The sequence below is a fragment of the Ranitomeya variabilis genome, chromosome 5 (genome assembly GCF_051348905.1).
Source record: "Ranitomeya variabilis isolate aRanVar5 chromosome 5, aRanVar5.hap1, whole genome shotgun sequence".
NCBI lineage: Eukaryota > Metazoa > Chordata > Amphibia > Anura > Dendrobatidae > Ranitomeya > Ranitomeya variabilis.
The window spans coordinates 383,334,374-383,349,047 of record NC_135236.1 but is presented as its reverse complement, the minus strand read 5'-3'; the positions used below and the strand labels follow the sequence as shown (position 1 = coordinate 383,349,047).

The 14,674-nt window shown below is 43.8% G+C and overlaps 1 protein-coding gene across 3 annotated transcripts in view; it reads right to left on the bottom strand.

The window, feature by feature from the left end:
- Positions 1 to 14,674, bottom strand: part of ASZ1 (ankyrin repeat, SAM and basic leucine zipper domain containing 1) — a 302,090-nt gene that overhangs the window by 11,160 nt on the left and 276,256 nt on the right. For all 3 annotated transcript variants that reach the window (XM_077265006.1, XM_077265005.1, XM_077265007.1), the window contains one exon: positions 14,089 to 14,202. In XM_077265006.1, coding sequence (XP_077121121.1) covers positions 14,089 to 14,202 — 114 coding nt within the window. The remainder of the gene's footprint in view (positions 1 to 14,088; positions 14,203 to 14,674) is intronic.

Sequence of the window (14,674 nt, the reverse complement as noted above, 5' to 3'; positions counted from 1 at the left end):
ATGTACACTAGTTACCCTTGTCTGACTAGATCCTTATGTGGTGACATTGTATGGATGAAAGGAGCTTTCTTAGAGACTGCCTTACTGCCATGAGCTCCCCCCTTAGGTTTGAGGAACCAGATTGTTCTTTTGGCCCTGTACCAGAAGAATGCTCTGATGTGCCTTGAGGGCGTGCATATGCTGTAATTACCCGATTTATCGGATTCATCCAAGGAATGCCTTTGGACATTTTTTTTTTGTCTCCAACGAACAGAGAAGGGACCAAGTCGTTATTGAAGAAAGAGTTAACTTTCCATCCAATCACCCCTTCAATGCATACTAGTTTGACAGGATCTCCCATTGTTAACACATGAATGTGTACCGGAGTCAATGCTCCTGCCAGAATGAAGGACATTAGAGTTCCTAACACATACTGCCTTCCCAAGAGTTGTGGCCGTGTTGCTTATTAATTGACACTAGGCAGAACACCTTCTCCCCTCCTGGGAGATAGCAACTCTGATTCACTGAGTCTAGGACAAGGAAACCCTGCACTCTCTTGGGTTTTAACTTTGATTTCTCTAAATGGAGTAGCCAACCCAAATTTGTAAAGGAAGCTCTAATCTCTGCAGCTGAGTTCCGCAGTGCTAGAAGGATCTGTCCACAATCAGATTGCCAAGGTAGGTTATCATCAACTTCTCTTGTAGGTAAGCTGACACCTCCGCTAGAAACTTCGTGAAGACCCAAAGGGCCATTGACAATTAAAGATTGCCTTAAAGATTTTATATTTGAAACAAAGCTTGGGGATTCTCCACAGATAGTCTTGAACAGAAAAGATTGACATAACCTATTTTCCCATGTGCTTGGTAACCTTGCCTCTCACAGTGCACATTCCCTGTGCTTGGTTTTTGCCACACATTTCCTACGCTTTTCCTAACAAGGGAAAGAACAAGAAACTCCAATTACAAGGTGAACCTTCACAGAGGTCTCTTACCACTCAGAAGCAGTTTAGGTACTGTATTAGGTGGAATACTTTTTTCAAAATTATCTTCCTTTGAGGCTGTGCATTTGTCCATCTTGCTGGCAAAATCCAACCTTCCTTGCACTCCTGCTGAAGAGGGTGTTCACAGGCTCCCACTTAGCAGCTCCTTTGCAGGGATGATCACTGCATTTATCCAGCAGTCAATGCCCCAGTAAATATAGCACTGCCATTCTATTACACGGTCTCCCTGGCAATATCCATGAAGTGGATCCAACAGTTCAGAAGCTGCTGACGTAACCGCCACACTCATCATCTAGGCATGCCTTCATATTCCAGAGCGGTCTGAACATGCACAGAACAGTGACGATGTGGCAGACACATTGATTCACCATACTGCCGCTGCTAAGTGTCCGCACACCAGCTGATTTTCTCTAAGAAAAAGCTGTGGTACTTCCAGGACCCATCTGCTCCAGCAGTGCCACCCAGATAACTGGGCCAGTGCCTGGGTTAGTTCAATATCTTCATGTCCCATGACGATCATCCCCTTGGAGGTCTCCAAGGTGTAGATTCTCCATTCCAAGAACAGATCCCCGTCTCTGTAGGTGTGGTGTCATGGGTAATTGAAAAAAAAAAACATTTTATTGATTGAAATGCCTGGTGTTTGTATGTACAGTTGTGCTCAAAAGTTTACATACCCCGGCAGAATTTTTACTTTCTTGGACTTTTTTCTGAGAATATGAATGATAACACCAAAACTTTTTCTCCACTCATGGTTAGTGGCTGGATGAAATCATTTATTTTCAAACTACTGTGTTTTCTCTTTTTAAATCATAATGACAACCCAAAACATCCAAAAGACCCTGATTAAAAGTTCACATACCCCATTTCTTAATACCGTGTATTTCCCCCTCTAACATCAATGACAGCTTGAAGTCTTTTGTGCTAGTTGTGGATGAGGTTCTTTATTTTCTCAGATGGTAAAGCTGCCCACTCTTCTTGGCAAAAAGCATCTAGTTCCTGTAAATTCCTGGGTTGTCTAGCATGAACTGCACACTTGAGATCTCCCCAGAGTGGCTCAATGATATTGAGGTCAGGAGACTGAGATGGCCACTCCAGAACCTTCACTTTGTTCTGCTGTAGCCAATGACAGGTCGACTTGGCCTTGTGTTTTGGATCGTTGTCATGTTGGAATGTCCAAGTACGTCCCATGAGCTGCTTCCGGGCTGATGAGTGCAAATTTGCATCTAGTATTTGCTGATAACATGCTGCATTCATCTTTCCTTCAACTTTGGCCAAGTTTCCTCTGCGTTGTAGCTCACACATCCACAAAGCATCAGAGATCAACCTCCATGCTTTACAATAGGAATGGTGTTCCTTTCACCATAGGCCTTCTTGACCTCTCTCCAAATTAAACGTTTATGGTTGTGGCTAAAAAGTTCAATTTTGGCCTCATCACTACAAATTACCTTGTTCCAGAAGTTTTGAGGCTTGTCTCTGTGCTATTTGGATTTTGTAGGAGAGATACTTTGTGGCATTTGCTTAGTAATGGCTTTCTTCTGGCGACTCGACCATGCAGCCCATTTTTTTCAACGCCTCCTTATTGTGCATCTTGAAACACTCACGCTGCTAGTTTTCAGAGAGTCCAGTATTTCAGCTGATGTTATTTGTGGGTTTTTCTTTGCATCCCGAACAATTTTCCTATATGACTTCTTCAGGTATTTCCTGAAGAAGTCATATAGACTTCAAAACGCATAGAATAAACCACCATTACGTTTTCAACCACGTCTGTATTTGAATTGTCTGGTAGCGTGGATACAATCCACAAATTTCCTCTATAACATTTCTGTTATGGTCATTTGCCGACCCGTGGACCTGCGGCAGCTGAAATATGCTTTCCTTCTATACTACCAGGTGAGCAGTTTTTTGTAAAAAACTAAAATTGAAATCCGTGGGATAGACCCTATTTGCGCTCCTTTGTCTCCTACAGGTTCTAGTACTAGAACAATTTTCCTGGCAGTTGTGGACAAAATTTTTGTTGGTCTACCTGACCATGCTTTTGCTTTTACAGAGCCCATGATTTTCCATTTGTTAATCACAGTTTGAATGCTGCTGACTGCTATTATCAATTCCTTGGATATCTTTTTGTATTTCTTTCCAGTTTTATACAGTTCAACTACCTTTTCGCGTAGATCCGTTAATAATTCTTTTGCTTTCCTCATGACAAAGTCCAGAAACGTCAGTGGCTGGATGAAAGATACAAGATGGATCCCAGAAACTCACGCAGCTTTTATGCACACACACGGATTACAAGCAAACAGGTCACAGGTGAGGATGTTACCTTTAGTAGCCATTCAATCTCATTTGTGTCAACTTCTGTGCATATGTTATCAGGCCAAAATCACCAGGGTATGTGAATTTTTGATCAGGATCAGTTGGATGTTTTGGTTGTCATTATGATTTAACCCCTTAACGACCGCCGATACGCCTTTTAACGGCGGCCACTAAGGGTACTTAAACCACAGCGCCGTTAATTAACGGCGCTGTGGAAAAAGTGAATAGCGTGAATAGACTCTGGGGTCTCGGTTACTGGGGGTAGCCGAGACCCCAGAGAACATGATTCGGGGGGTTTTTACTGACCCCCGAGTTGCGATCGCCGGTAATTAACCGTTTACCGGCGGTCGCAAAAAAAACAAAAAAAACGCGATTTCCCATTTAATTTCTCTGTCCTCCGATGTGATCGCACATCAGAGGACAGAGAAATGGGGTTCCCGATCGCCCCCCCGATGCTCACCTGTCTCCCCCGGTGCTCCTCGTGGCTCCCGATGGGCGCCGCCATCTTCTTCCGGCAAAAAAATGGCGGGTGCATGCGCAGTGCGCCCGCTGGCCGGCATCTGGGAGATCTTTGGGGTCTCGGCTGCCAGGGGTAGCCGAGAACCCAAAGAACATGATCGGGTTTTGTGATCGCCGGTAATTAACTGTTTACCGGCGACCGCAAAAAAAAAAAAAAAAAAAAAAAAAAAGCGATGTGTAATTCTCTGTCCTCTGATGTGATCGCACATCAGAGGACAAAGAAATAGGGGGATTCGGGGACCCTGTTATACTTACTGGTGTCCCTCTCTGTCCTCTTCTGGCCGCCGGCTTCTTCCTTCTGTAAGAAAATGGCGGGCGCATGCGCAGTGCACCCGCCATGATCTGCCGGCCGGCAGCTAGAGGATTTGGGGCTAAATTTAGGGTTAGGGCTACGGTTAGGGTTGGGGCTAAATTTAGGGTTAGGGCTGGGGCTAAATTTAAGGTTAGGGCTAGGGTTAGGGTTGGGGCTAAAGTTAGGGCTAGAGTTAGAGTTGGTGCTAAATTTAGGGTTAGGGTTGGGGCTAAATTTAGGGTTAGGGCTAGGGTTGGGGCTAACGTTAGGGCTAGGGTTAGGGTTGGGGCTAAAGTTAGGGCTAGGGTTAGAGTTGGGGCTAAATTTAGGGTTAGGGTTGGGGCTAAAGTTAGGGTTAGGGTTAAAGTTACGACTAGGGTTGCAGCTAAAGGTAGGGTTAGAGTTGGGATTAGGGTTGGCATTAGGGTTACGTTTGGGATTAGGGTTAGGTTTGGGATTAGGGTTAAGGTTAGGGTTGGAATTAGGGGTGTATTGGGATTAGGGTTAGGTTTGAGGTTAGGGTTAAGATTAGGATTAGGGGTGTGTTGGATTTAGGGTTCTGATTAGGGTTAGATTTGGGGGGTTTCCACTGTTTAGGTACATCAGGGGGTCTCTAAACGCCATAGCCAATTTTGCGCTCAAAAAGTCAAATGGTGCTCCCTCCCTTCCGAGCTCTGCCGTGCACCCAAACAGTGGTTTACCCCCACATATGCGGCATCAGCCTACTTGGGATAAATTGGACAACAACTTTTGGGGTCCAATTTCTCCTGTTACCCTTGTGAAAATAAAAACTTGGGGGCTAAAAAATCTTTTTTGTGGGAAAAAAAATATTTTTTATTTTTACAACTCTGCATTATAAACTTCTGTGAAGCACTTGGGCATTCAAAGTTCTCACCACACATCTAGATAAGTTCCTTGGGGGCTCTAGTTTCCAAAATGGGGTCACTATTGGGGGGTTTCTACTGTTTAGGTACATCAGGGTCTCTGCAAACGCAATATAATGCCCGCAGACCATTCTATCAAAGTCTGCATTCCAAAATGGTGTTCCTTCCCTTCCGAGCTCTGCCATGCGCTCAAGCTGTGGTCCCCCCCCCACACATGGGGCATCAGTGTACTCAGGACAAATTGGACAACAACTTTTGGGGTCCAATTTCTCTTGTTACCCTTGTCAAAATAAAAATTTGGGGGCTTAAAAATCTTTTTTGTGGAAAAAAAAATTTATTTTTATTTTCACGACTCTGCATTATAAACTTCTGTGAAGCACTTGGGCATTCAAAGTTCTCACCACACATCTGGATAAGTTCCTTGGGGGGTCTAGTTTCCAAAATGGGGTCACTTGTGGGGGGTTTCTACTGTTTAGGTACATCGGGGGCTCTGCAAACGCAACATAACGCCCGCAGACCATTCTATCAAAGTCTGCATTCCAAAACGGCGCTCCTTCCCTTCCGAGCTCTGCCATGCGCCCAAACAGTGGTTTACCCCAACATATGGGGTATCAGCCTACTCAGCATAAATTGCACAATACATTTTGGGGTCCAATTTCTCCTGTTACCCTTGTGAAAGCAAAAATTTGGGGGTGAAAAACCATTTTTGTGGAAAAAATATGATTTTTTATTTTCATGGCTCTACATTATAAACTTCTGTGAAGCAGCTGGGGGTTCATAGTGCTCATCACACATCTAGATAAGCTCTTTGGGGGGTCTAGTTTCCAAAATGGGGTCACTTGTGGGGGGTTTCTACTGTTTAGGTACATCAGGAGCTCTGCAAATGCAACATGATGCCCGCAGACCATCCCATCAAAGTCTGCATTCCAAGCGGCGCTCCTTCACTTCCGAGCCCCGATGGGTGCCCAAACAGTGCCCCCACCCACATATGGGGTATCAGCTGTCATGATCTCAATGGCAAGAGATCATAGCATCAGCATATATAGGAACTAGCTCTTGGAAGATGGAAACTGAGCTGACCATGAACTAAACCTAACGCACAACTAGCAGTGGCCGGGTAGCATGCCTACGTTGATTCTAGATGCCCAGCACCAGCCGGAGGACTAAATAAAGCTAGCAGAGGAAAATATTAGTCCTAGCTCACCTCTAGAGAAATACCCCGAAAGGAGACAGAGGCCCCCCACATGTATTGGCGGTGAATCAAGATGAAATAACAAACGTAGTATGAAAATAGGTTTAGCAAATTTGAGGTCCACTTACTACATAGCAGAAGACAGAAAGGACACTTTCATGGTCAGCTGAAAACCCTATCAAAACACCATCCAGAAATTACTTTAAAACTCTGGCATTAACTCATAACACCAGAGTGGCAATTCCTGTTCACAAGAGCTTTCCAGACACAGTAACGAAACTACAGCTGTGAACTGGAACAAAAATGCAAAAACAAACATGGACAAGAGTCCAACTTATCTAGTAGTTGTCTAGGAGCAGGAACAAGCACAGAGAGGCTTCTGATAACATTGTTGACCGGCAAGCAACTAACAGAGCAGCAAGGTTATATAGCGACTCCCACATCTTGATGGGAACAGGTGAACAGAGAAGATGAAGACACCAGTTCAATTCCACCAGTAGCCACCGGGGGAGCCCAGAATCCAAATTCACAACAGTACCCCCCCCTCAAGGAGGGGGCACCGAACCCTCACCAGAACCACCAGGGCGATTAGGATGGGCCCTATGAAAGGCACGAACCAGATCAGAGGCATGAACATCAGATGCATTCACCCAAGAATTATCCTCCTGGCCGTATCCCTTCCACTTGACCAGATACTGGAGTCTCCGTCTGGAAACACGAGAGTCTAAGATTTTCTCCACAACGTACTCCAACTCACCCTCAACCAACACCGGAGCAGGAGGCTCAACGGAAGGCACAACCGGTACCTCATACCTGCGCAATAATGACCGATGAAAAACGTTATGAATAGAAAAGGATGCAGGGAGGTCCAAACGGAAGGAAACAGGGTTAAGAATCTCCAATATCTTATACGGGCCGATGAACCGAGGCTTAAACTTAGGAGAAGAGACCCTCATAGGGACAAAACGAGAAGACAACCACACCAAGTCCCCAACACGAAGACGAGGACCAACACGACGACGGCGGTTAGCAAAAAGCTGAGTCTTCTCCTGGGACAACCTCAAATTGTCCACCACCTGCCCCCAGATCTGATGCAATCTCTCCACCACAGCATCCACTCCAGGACAATCCGAAGATTCCACCTGACCAGAGGAAAATCGAGGATGAAACCCCGAATTACAGAAAAACGGGGACACCAAAGTGGCAGAGCTGGCCCGATTATTGAGAGCGAACTCCGCCAATGGCAAAAAAGCAACCCAATCATCCTGGTCAGCAGACACAAAACACCTCAGATATGTCTCCAGGGTCTGATTAATCCGCTCGGTCTGGCCATTCGTCTGAGGATGGAAAGCGGACGAAAAAGATAAATCTATGCCCATCCTAGCACAGAATGCCCGCCAAAATCTAGACACGAATTGGGTCCCTCTGTCAGAAACGATATTCTCAGGAATACCATGCAAACGAACAACATTTTGAAAAAACAGAGGAACCAACTCGGAAGAAGAAGGCAACTTGGGCAGAGGAACCAAATGGACCATCTTAGAGAAACGGTCACACACCACCCAGATGACAGACATCTTCTGAGAAACAGGCAGATCTGAAATAAAATCCATCGAGATGTGCGTCCAAGGCCTCTTAGGAATAGGCAAGGGCAACAACAATCCACTAGCCCGAGAACAACAAGGCTTGGCCCGAGCACAAACGTCACAAGACTGCACAAAGCCTCGCACATCTCGTGACAGGGAAGGCCACCAGAAGGACCTTGCCACCAAATCCCTGGTACCAAAAATGCCAGGATGACCTGCCAACGCAGAAGAATGAACCTCAGAGATGACTCTACTGGTCCAGTCATCAGGAACAAACAGTTTATCAGGTGGGCAACGATCAGGTCTATCTGCCTGAAACTCCTGCAAGGCCCGCCGCAGGTCTGGAGAAACGGCTGACAATACCACTCCATCCTTAAGGATACCTGTGGGCTCAGAGTTACCAGGCGAGTCAGGCTCAAAACTTCTAGAAAGGGCATCCGCCTTAACATTCTTAGAACCCGGTAGGTATGACACCACAAAATTAAACCGAGAGAAAAATAATGACCAGCGCGCCTGTCTAGGATTCAGGCGCCTGGCGGTCTCAAGATAAATCAAATTTTTGTGGTCAGTCAATACCACCACCTGATGTCTGGCCCCCTCAAGCCAATGGCGCCACTCCTCAAAAGCCCACTTCATGGCCAAAAGCTCCCGATTCCCAACATCATAATTCCGCTCAGCGGGCGAAAATTTACGGGAAAAGAAGGCACAAGGCCTCATCACGGAGCAGTCAGAACTTTTCTGCGACAACACTGCCCCAGCTCCGATCTCAGAAGCGTCGACCTCAACCTGAAAAGGTAGAGCAACATCAGGCTGACGCAACACAGGGGCAGAGGAAAAACGGCGCTTAAGCTCCCGAAAGGCCTCCACAGCATCAGGGGACCAATCAGCAACATCAGCACCCTTCTTAGTCAAATCGGTCAATGGCTTAGCAATATCCGAAAAACCAGCAATAAATCGACGATAAAAGTTAGCAAAGCCCAAAAATTTCTGAAGACTCTTAAGAGAAGAGGGCTGCGTCCAATCACAAATAGCTTGAACCTTGACAGGATCCATTTCAATGGAAGAGGGGGAAAAAATATATCCCAAAAAGGAAATCCTCTGTACCCCAAAAACACACTTAGAACCCTTCACACACAAAGAATTAGACCGCAAAACCTGAAAAACCCTCCTGACTTGCTGGACATGAGAGTCCCAGTCATCCGAAAAAATCAGAATATCATCCAGATACACAATCATAAATTTATCCAAATAATTGCGAAAAATATCATGCATAAAGGACTGGAAAACTGACGGAGCATTTGAAAGACCAAAAGGCATCACTAAATACTCAAAGTGGCCCTCGGGCGTATTAAATGCGGTTTTCCACTCATCCCCCTGCCTGATTCGCACCAAATTATACGCCCCACGAAGGTCAATCTTAGAGAACCACTTGGCCCCCTTTATGCGAGCAAACAAATCAGTCAGCAACGGCAATGGGTATTGATATTTAACAGTGATTTTATTCAAAAGCCGATAATCAATACATGGTCTCAAAGAGCCGTCTTTTTTTGACACAAAGAAAAAACCGGCTCCTAAGGGAGATGACGATGGACGAATATGTCCCTTTTCCAAGGACTCCTTTATATATTCACGCATAGCAGCATGTTCAGGCACAGACAGATTAAATAAACGACCCTTTGGGTATTTACTACCCGGGATTAAATCTATGGCACAATCGCACTCTCGGTGCGGAGGTAACGAACCAAGCTTGGATTCTTCAAAGACGTCACGATAGTCAGACAGGAACTCAGGAATTTCAGAGGGAATAGATGATGAAATGGAAACCACAGGTACATCCCCATGAGCCCCCTTACATCCCCAGCTCAACACAGACATAGCTTTCCAGTCGAGGACTGGGTTGTGAGATTGCAGCCAAGGCAATCCTAGCACCAAATCATCATGTAGATTATACAACACCAGAAAGCGAATAATCTCCTGGTGATCCGGATTAATACGCATAGATACTTGTGTCCAGTATTGTGGTTTATTATTAGCCAATGGGGTGGAGTCAATCCCCTTCAGAGGAATAGGAGTCTCCAAAGGCTCTAAATCATACCCACAGCGTTTGGCAAAGGACCAATCCATAAGACTCAAAGCGGCGCCAGAGTCGACATAGGCGTCCGTGGTAATAGATGACAAAGAGCAAATCAGGGTCACAGATAGAATAAACTTAGACGGTAAGGTGCAAATGGAAACAGATTTACCAAGCTTTTTAGTGCGCTTAGAGCATGCTGATATAACATGAGTAGAATCACCACAATAGAAACACAACCCATTTTTCCGTCTAAAATTCTGCCGCTCGCTTCGGGACAGAATTCTATCACACTGCATACTCTCTGGCGATTTCTCAGTGGACACCGCCAGATGGTGCACTGGTTTGCGCTCCCGCAAACGCCTATCGATCTGAATAGCCATTGTCATGGACTCATTCAGACCCGCAGGCACAGGGAACCCCACCATAACATCCTTAATGGCATCAGAGAGACCCTCTCTGAAAGTCGCCGCCAGGGCGCACTCATTCCACTGAGTAAGCACAGACCATTTACGGAATCTTTGGCAGTAAATTTCCGCTTCATCTTGCCCCTGAGATAGGGACATCAAAGTTTTTTCTGCCTGAAGCTCCAAATGAGGTTCGTCATAAAGCAACCCCAAGGCCAGAAAAAACGCATCCACATTGAGCAACGCAGGATCCCCTGGTGTCAATGAAAAAGCCCAGTCTTGAGGGTCGCCCCGGAGCAAGGAAATCACAATCCTGACCTGCTGTGCAGGATCTCCGGCAGAGCGAGATTTCAGGGACAAAAATAATTTGCAATTATTTCGAAAATTCTGAAACCCAGATCTATTCCCCGAGAAAAATTCCGGCAAAGGAATTCTCGGCTCAGATACAGGTGCATGACAAACAAAATCTTGCAAATTTTGTACCTTCGTGGCGAGATTATTCAAACCTGCAGTTACACTCTGAAGATCCATTGCAAACAGGTGGACACAGAGCCATTCAAAGAAGGAGAGAAAAAAAAAAAAAAAAAAAAAATTTCAGCAGACTACTTATTTCTCTCCTTTCTCAGCCAAGGATTTTAACCCTTTAGTGGGCCGGTCAAACTGTCATGATCTCAATGGCAAGAGATCATAGCATCAGCATATATAGGAACTAGCTCTTGGAAGATGGAAACTGAGCTGACCATGAACTAAACCTAAGGCACAACTAGCAGTGGCCGGGTAGCATGCCTACGTTGATTCTAGATGCCCAGCACCAGCCGGAGGACTAAATAAAGCTAGCAGAGGAAAATATTAGTCCTAGCTCACCTCTAGAGAAATACCCCGAAAGGAGACAGAGGCCCCCCACATGTATTGGCGGTGAATCAAGATGAAATAACAAACGTAGTATGAAAATAGGTTTAGCAAATTTGAGGTCCACTTACTACATAGCAGAAGACAGAAAGGACACTTTCATGGTCAGCTGAAAACCCTATCAAAACACCATCCAGAAATTACTTTAAAACTCTGGCATTAACTCATAACACCAGAGTGGCAATTCCTGTTCACAAGAGCTTTCCAGACACAGTAACGAAACTACAGCTGTGAACTGGAACAAAAATGCAAAAACAAACATGGACAAGAGTCCAACTTATCTAGTAGTTGTCTAGGAGCAGGAACAAGCACAGAGAGGCTTCTGATAACATTGTTGACCGGCAAGCAACTAACAGAGCAGCAAGGTTATATAGCGACTCCCACATCTTGATGGGAACAGGTGAACAGAGAAGATGAAGACACCAGTTCAATTCCACCAGTAGCCACCGGGGGAGCCCAGAATCCAAATTCACAACAATCAGCGTACTCAGAACAAACTGGTCAACAGATTTTGGGGTCCAATGTCTCCTGCTACCCTTGAGAAAATAAAAAATTGCAGGCTAAAAAATCATTTTTGAGGAAAAAAAAAGGATTTTTTATTTTCACGGCTCTACTTTATAAATTTCTGTGAAGCACTTGGGGGTTTAAAGTGCTCACCACACATCTAGATAAATTCTTTAAGTGGTCTAGTTTCCAAAATGGGGTCACTAGTGGGGGGTTTCTACTGTTTAGGCACATCAGGGGCTCTCCAAACGCGACATGGTGTCCGATCTCAATTCCAGCCAATTCTACATTGAAAAAGTAAAATGGCACTCCTTCTCTTCCAAGCTCTGCGGTGTGCCCAAACAGTGGTTTACCCCCACATATGGGGTATCGACGTACTCAGAAGAAATTGCACAACAACTTTTGTGGTCTAATTTCTCCTGTTACCCTTGTGAAAATAAAAATTGGGGGGAAAAAGATCATTTTTGTAGAAAAAATGTGATTTTTTTATTTTCACGGCTCTACGTTATAAACTTCTGAGAAGCACCTGGGGGTCTAAAGTGCTCACCACACATCTAGTTAAGTTCCTTAAGGGGTCTAGTTTCCAAAATGGGGTCACTTGTGGGGGGTTTCCACTGTTTAGGCACATCAGGGGCTCTCTAAACGTGACATGGCATCCGATCTCAATTCCAGCCAATTCTGCATTGAAAAAGTCAAACGGCGCTCCTTCTCTTCCAAGCTCTGCGGTGCGCCCAAACAGTGGTTTACCCCCACATATGGGGTATCGGCGTATTCAGGAGAAATTGCACAACAACATTTATGGTTACATTTCTGTTTTTACACTTGTGAAAATAAATAAAAATGGTTCTGAAGTAAAATGTTTGCAAAAAAAAGTTAAATGTTCATTTTTGCCTTCCACACTGTTTCAGTTCCTGTGAAGCACGTAAAGGGTTAATAAACTTCTTGAATGTGGTTTAGAGCACCTTGAGGGGTGCAGTTTTTAGAATGGTGTCACACTTGGTTATTTTCTATCATATTGACCCCTCAAAATGACTTCAAATGTGATGTGGTCCCTAAAAAAAAATGGTGTTGTAAAAATGAGAAATTGCTGGTCAACTTTTAACCCTTATAACTCCCTAACAAAAAAAAAATTTGTTTCCAAAATTGTGCTGATGTAAAGTAGACATGTGGGAAACTATTAACTATTTTTGTGACATATCTCTCTGATTTAAGGGGATAAAAATACAAAGTTTGAAAATTGCAAAATTGTAAAAATTGGCCTGGTCATGAAGTACCAAATTGCCTCTGTCACTAAGGGGTTAAAAAGAGAGAACAAAGTAGTTTGACAATAAATGGCTTCACCCAACCACTAACCATGAGTGAAAAAAAAGTTTTGATGTTATCATTCATATCTGAAAAGAGGGCAAGAAAGCAAAAATTCTATACCATCCAGCCGCAGATCAGATACCATTTCAACAGGACAGATTCCCTTTAAAAAACTGTAAATTAAATCTCATACACAGACAGAACTGGCTGTAACTGAACTATAATACTCTTACCAGAAGATTAAATGTACAACTCATGAAATCTAATCATTAGTTTTGCTAGATTTTGCTGCTTTATCAGCTTGCCAGACTTTCTAACTGCAATTTGGACAGAAAACGACAAAACAAATTAACCTTCCCCCCAAAAAGAGGTACTTGTTAAAAAATATTTTCTTGTGACAATATAGCCAACATGTTTATTAAGTGCATATCCCTTAAAACCAATAGAGTCTGAACACGCATTCTACGCAGCCAGGAATCTGTAAGCGTGTCCAGTACAAGATCGTATAAATCAAGATCTGAGTTTATGAATTAGATTCTCCAAGTTTTATTATTTTTGGAAATGTTAGTTTAGCTTTGCAGTTTACATTTCCTAAGAAAGAGATGAAAATGTCTTCCGCCTCAGCCTGTGTGGGCTTACTTAATACATTTTGTGCAGCTATTCATTCTATTTATTTTCTTAAGCAGGAGGTCATAAGTATGTCTTATTTGCAGCACAATATTTATAACCTCTGGTTATCCCTGATGTATTTTTATACTTACTTCAGTTCCAGTATTACAGCATACTGCCTTGTAACTTACTTCTCTGTATAACTTCCACATGGCATCATTCAGCAACAAATTCCTTTGTGACACTGGTGCTCAATTTACTGAATCCTATCCTGTCACTTTTTCCCCATCAGCCCATAACTCAAATTGACCCTTCTTGACAAGAGCTTGTCACTGTGTTGTTGGTTTGTAAGTGAATGATTTGGTGCTAACACCAAATTTTAGCTCTTCCACCTTCTCCCCCGCCCCATTTCAGAGTTTCTTATAAATTTTACTTTCTCATACACAGCAGTATGCATCTTCACTTTGCGTCAAGAGAAAAAAAAGACCATGAGATCCACGGGGCAGGAGACACATACAAACCTTAGTTAAAAGATCTTGTAATCCGCAGACTTCTTTGTTCAGCTCTGTAATACTTGTGAGAATGTCTTTGCAAACAGTGGTAAAATTTTGAGAATTATCCCACTCAAAGACTACCTACAAAACAAATATATTAGCGAAATATTATACACAGATGAGAGATTGTGATGTAGAAAACTCTGAAAACTTGTAAAACTACCACATTTTTTATGTTGATGGCTGAGTGAGTTTACTTATTTTGTGTTATTTAAATAACTGTACCAATATTTTTGTAATTTAACTGAATTTAGCCAGAAAGCGTTCATGTCCATCAAGAACTCCTGGGCCGTCTGCTTGGGCACAGATCAAATGCAGGGCTCCCCATGCAGTCTATGTACCTTGCATGTCATGGATAGCATTGACCATAGTTTTCAACTGTGCAGATCCAAAATGTCCCTGCTGCCATCCGAATGGGGCTACTGACAAGCAGACTTATGGTGGGATCATAAGAAGTTAAAATTACGTCTATTGCATGATGACTAGTTGTTATGAACAGCATGCTTTCATAGTTTTCCCTTCAAGGAAATATCAAAGGGAACCAGTAAGACAA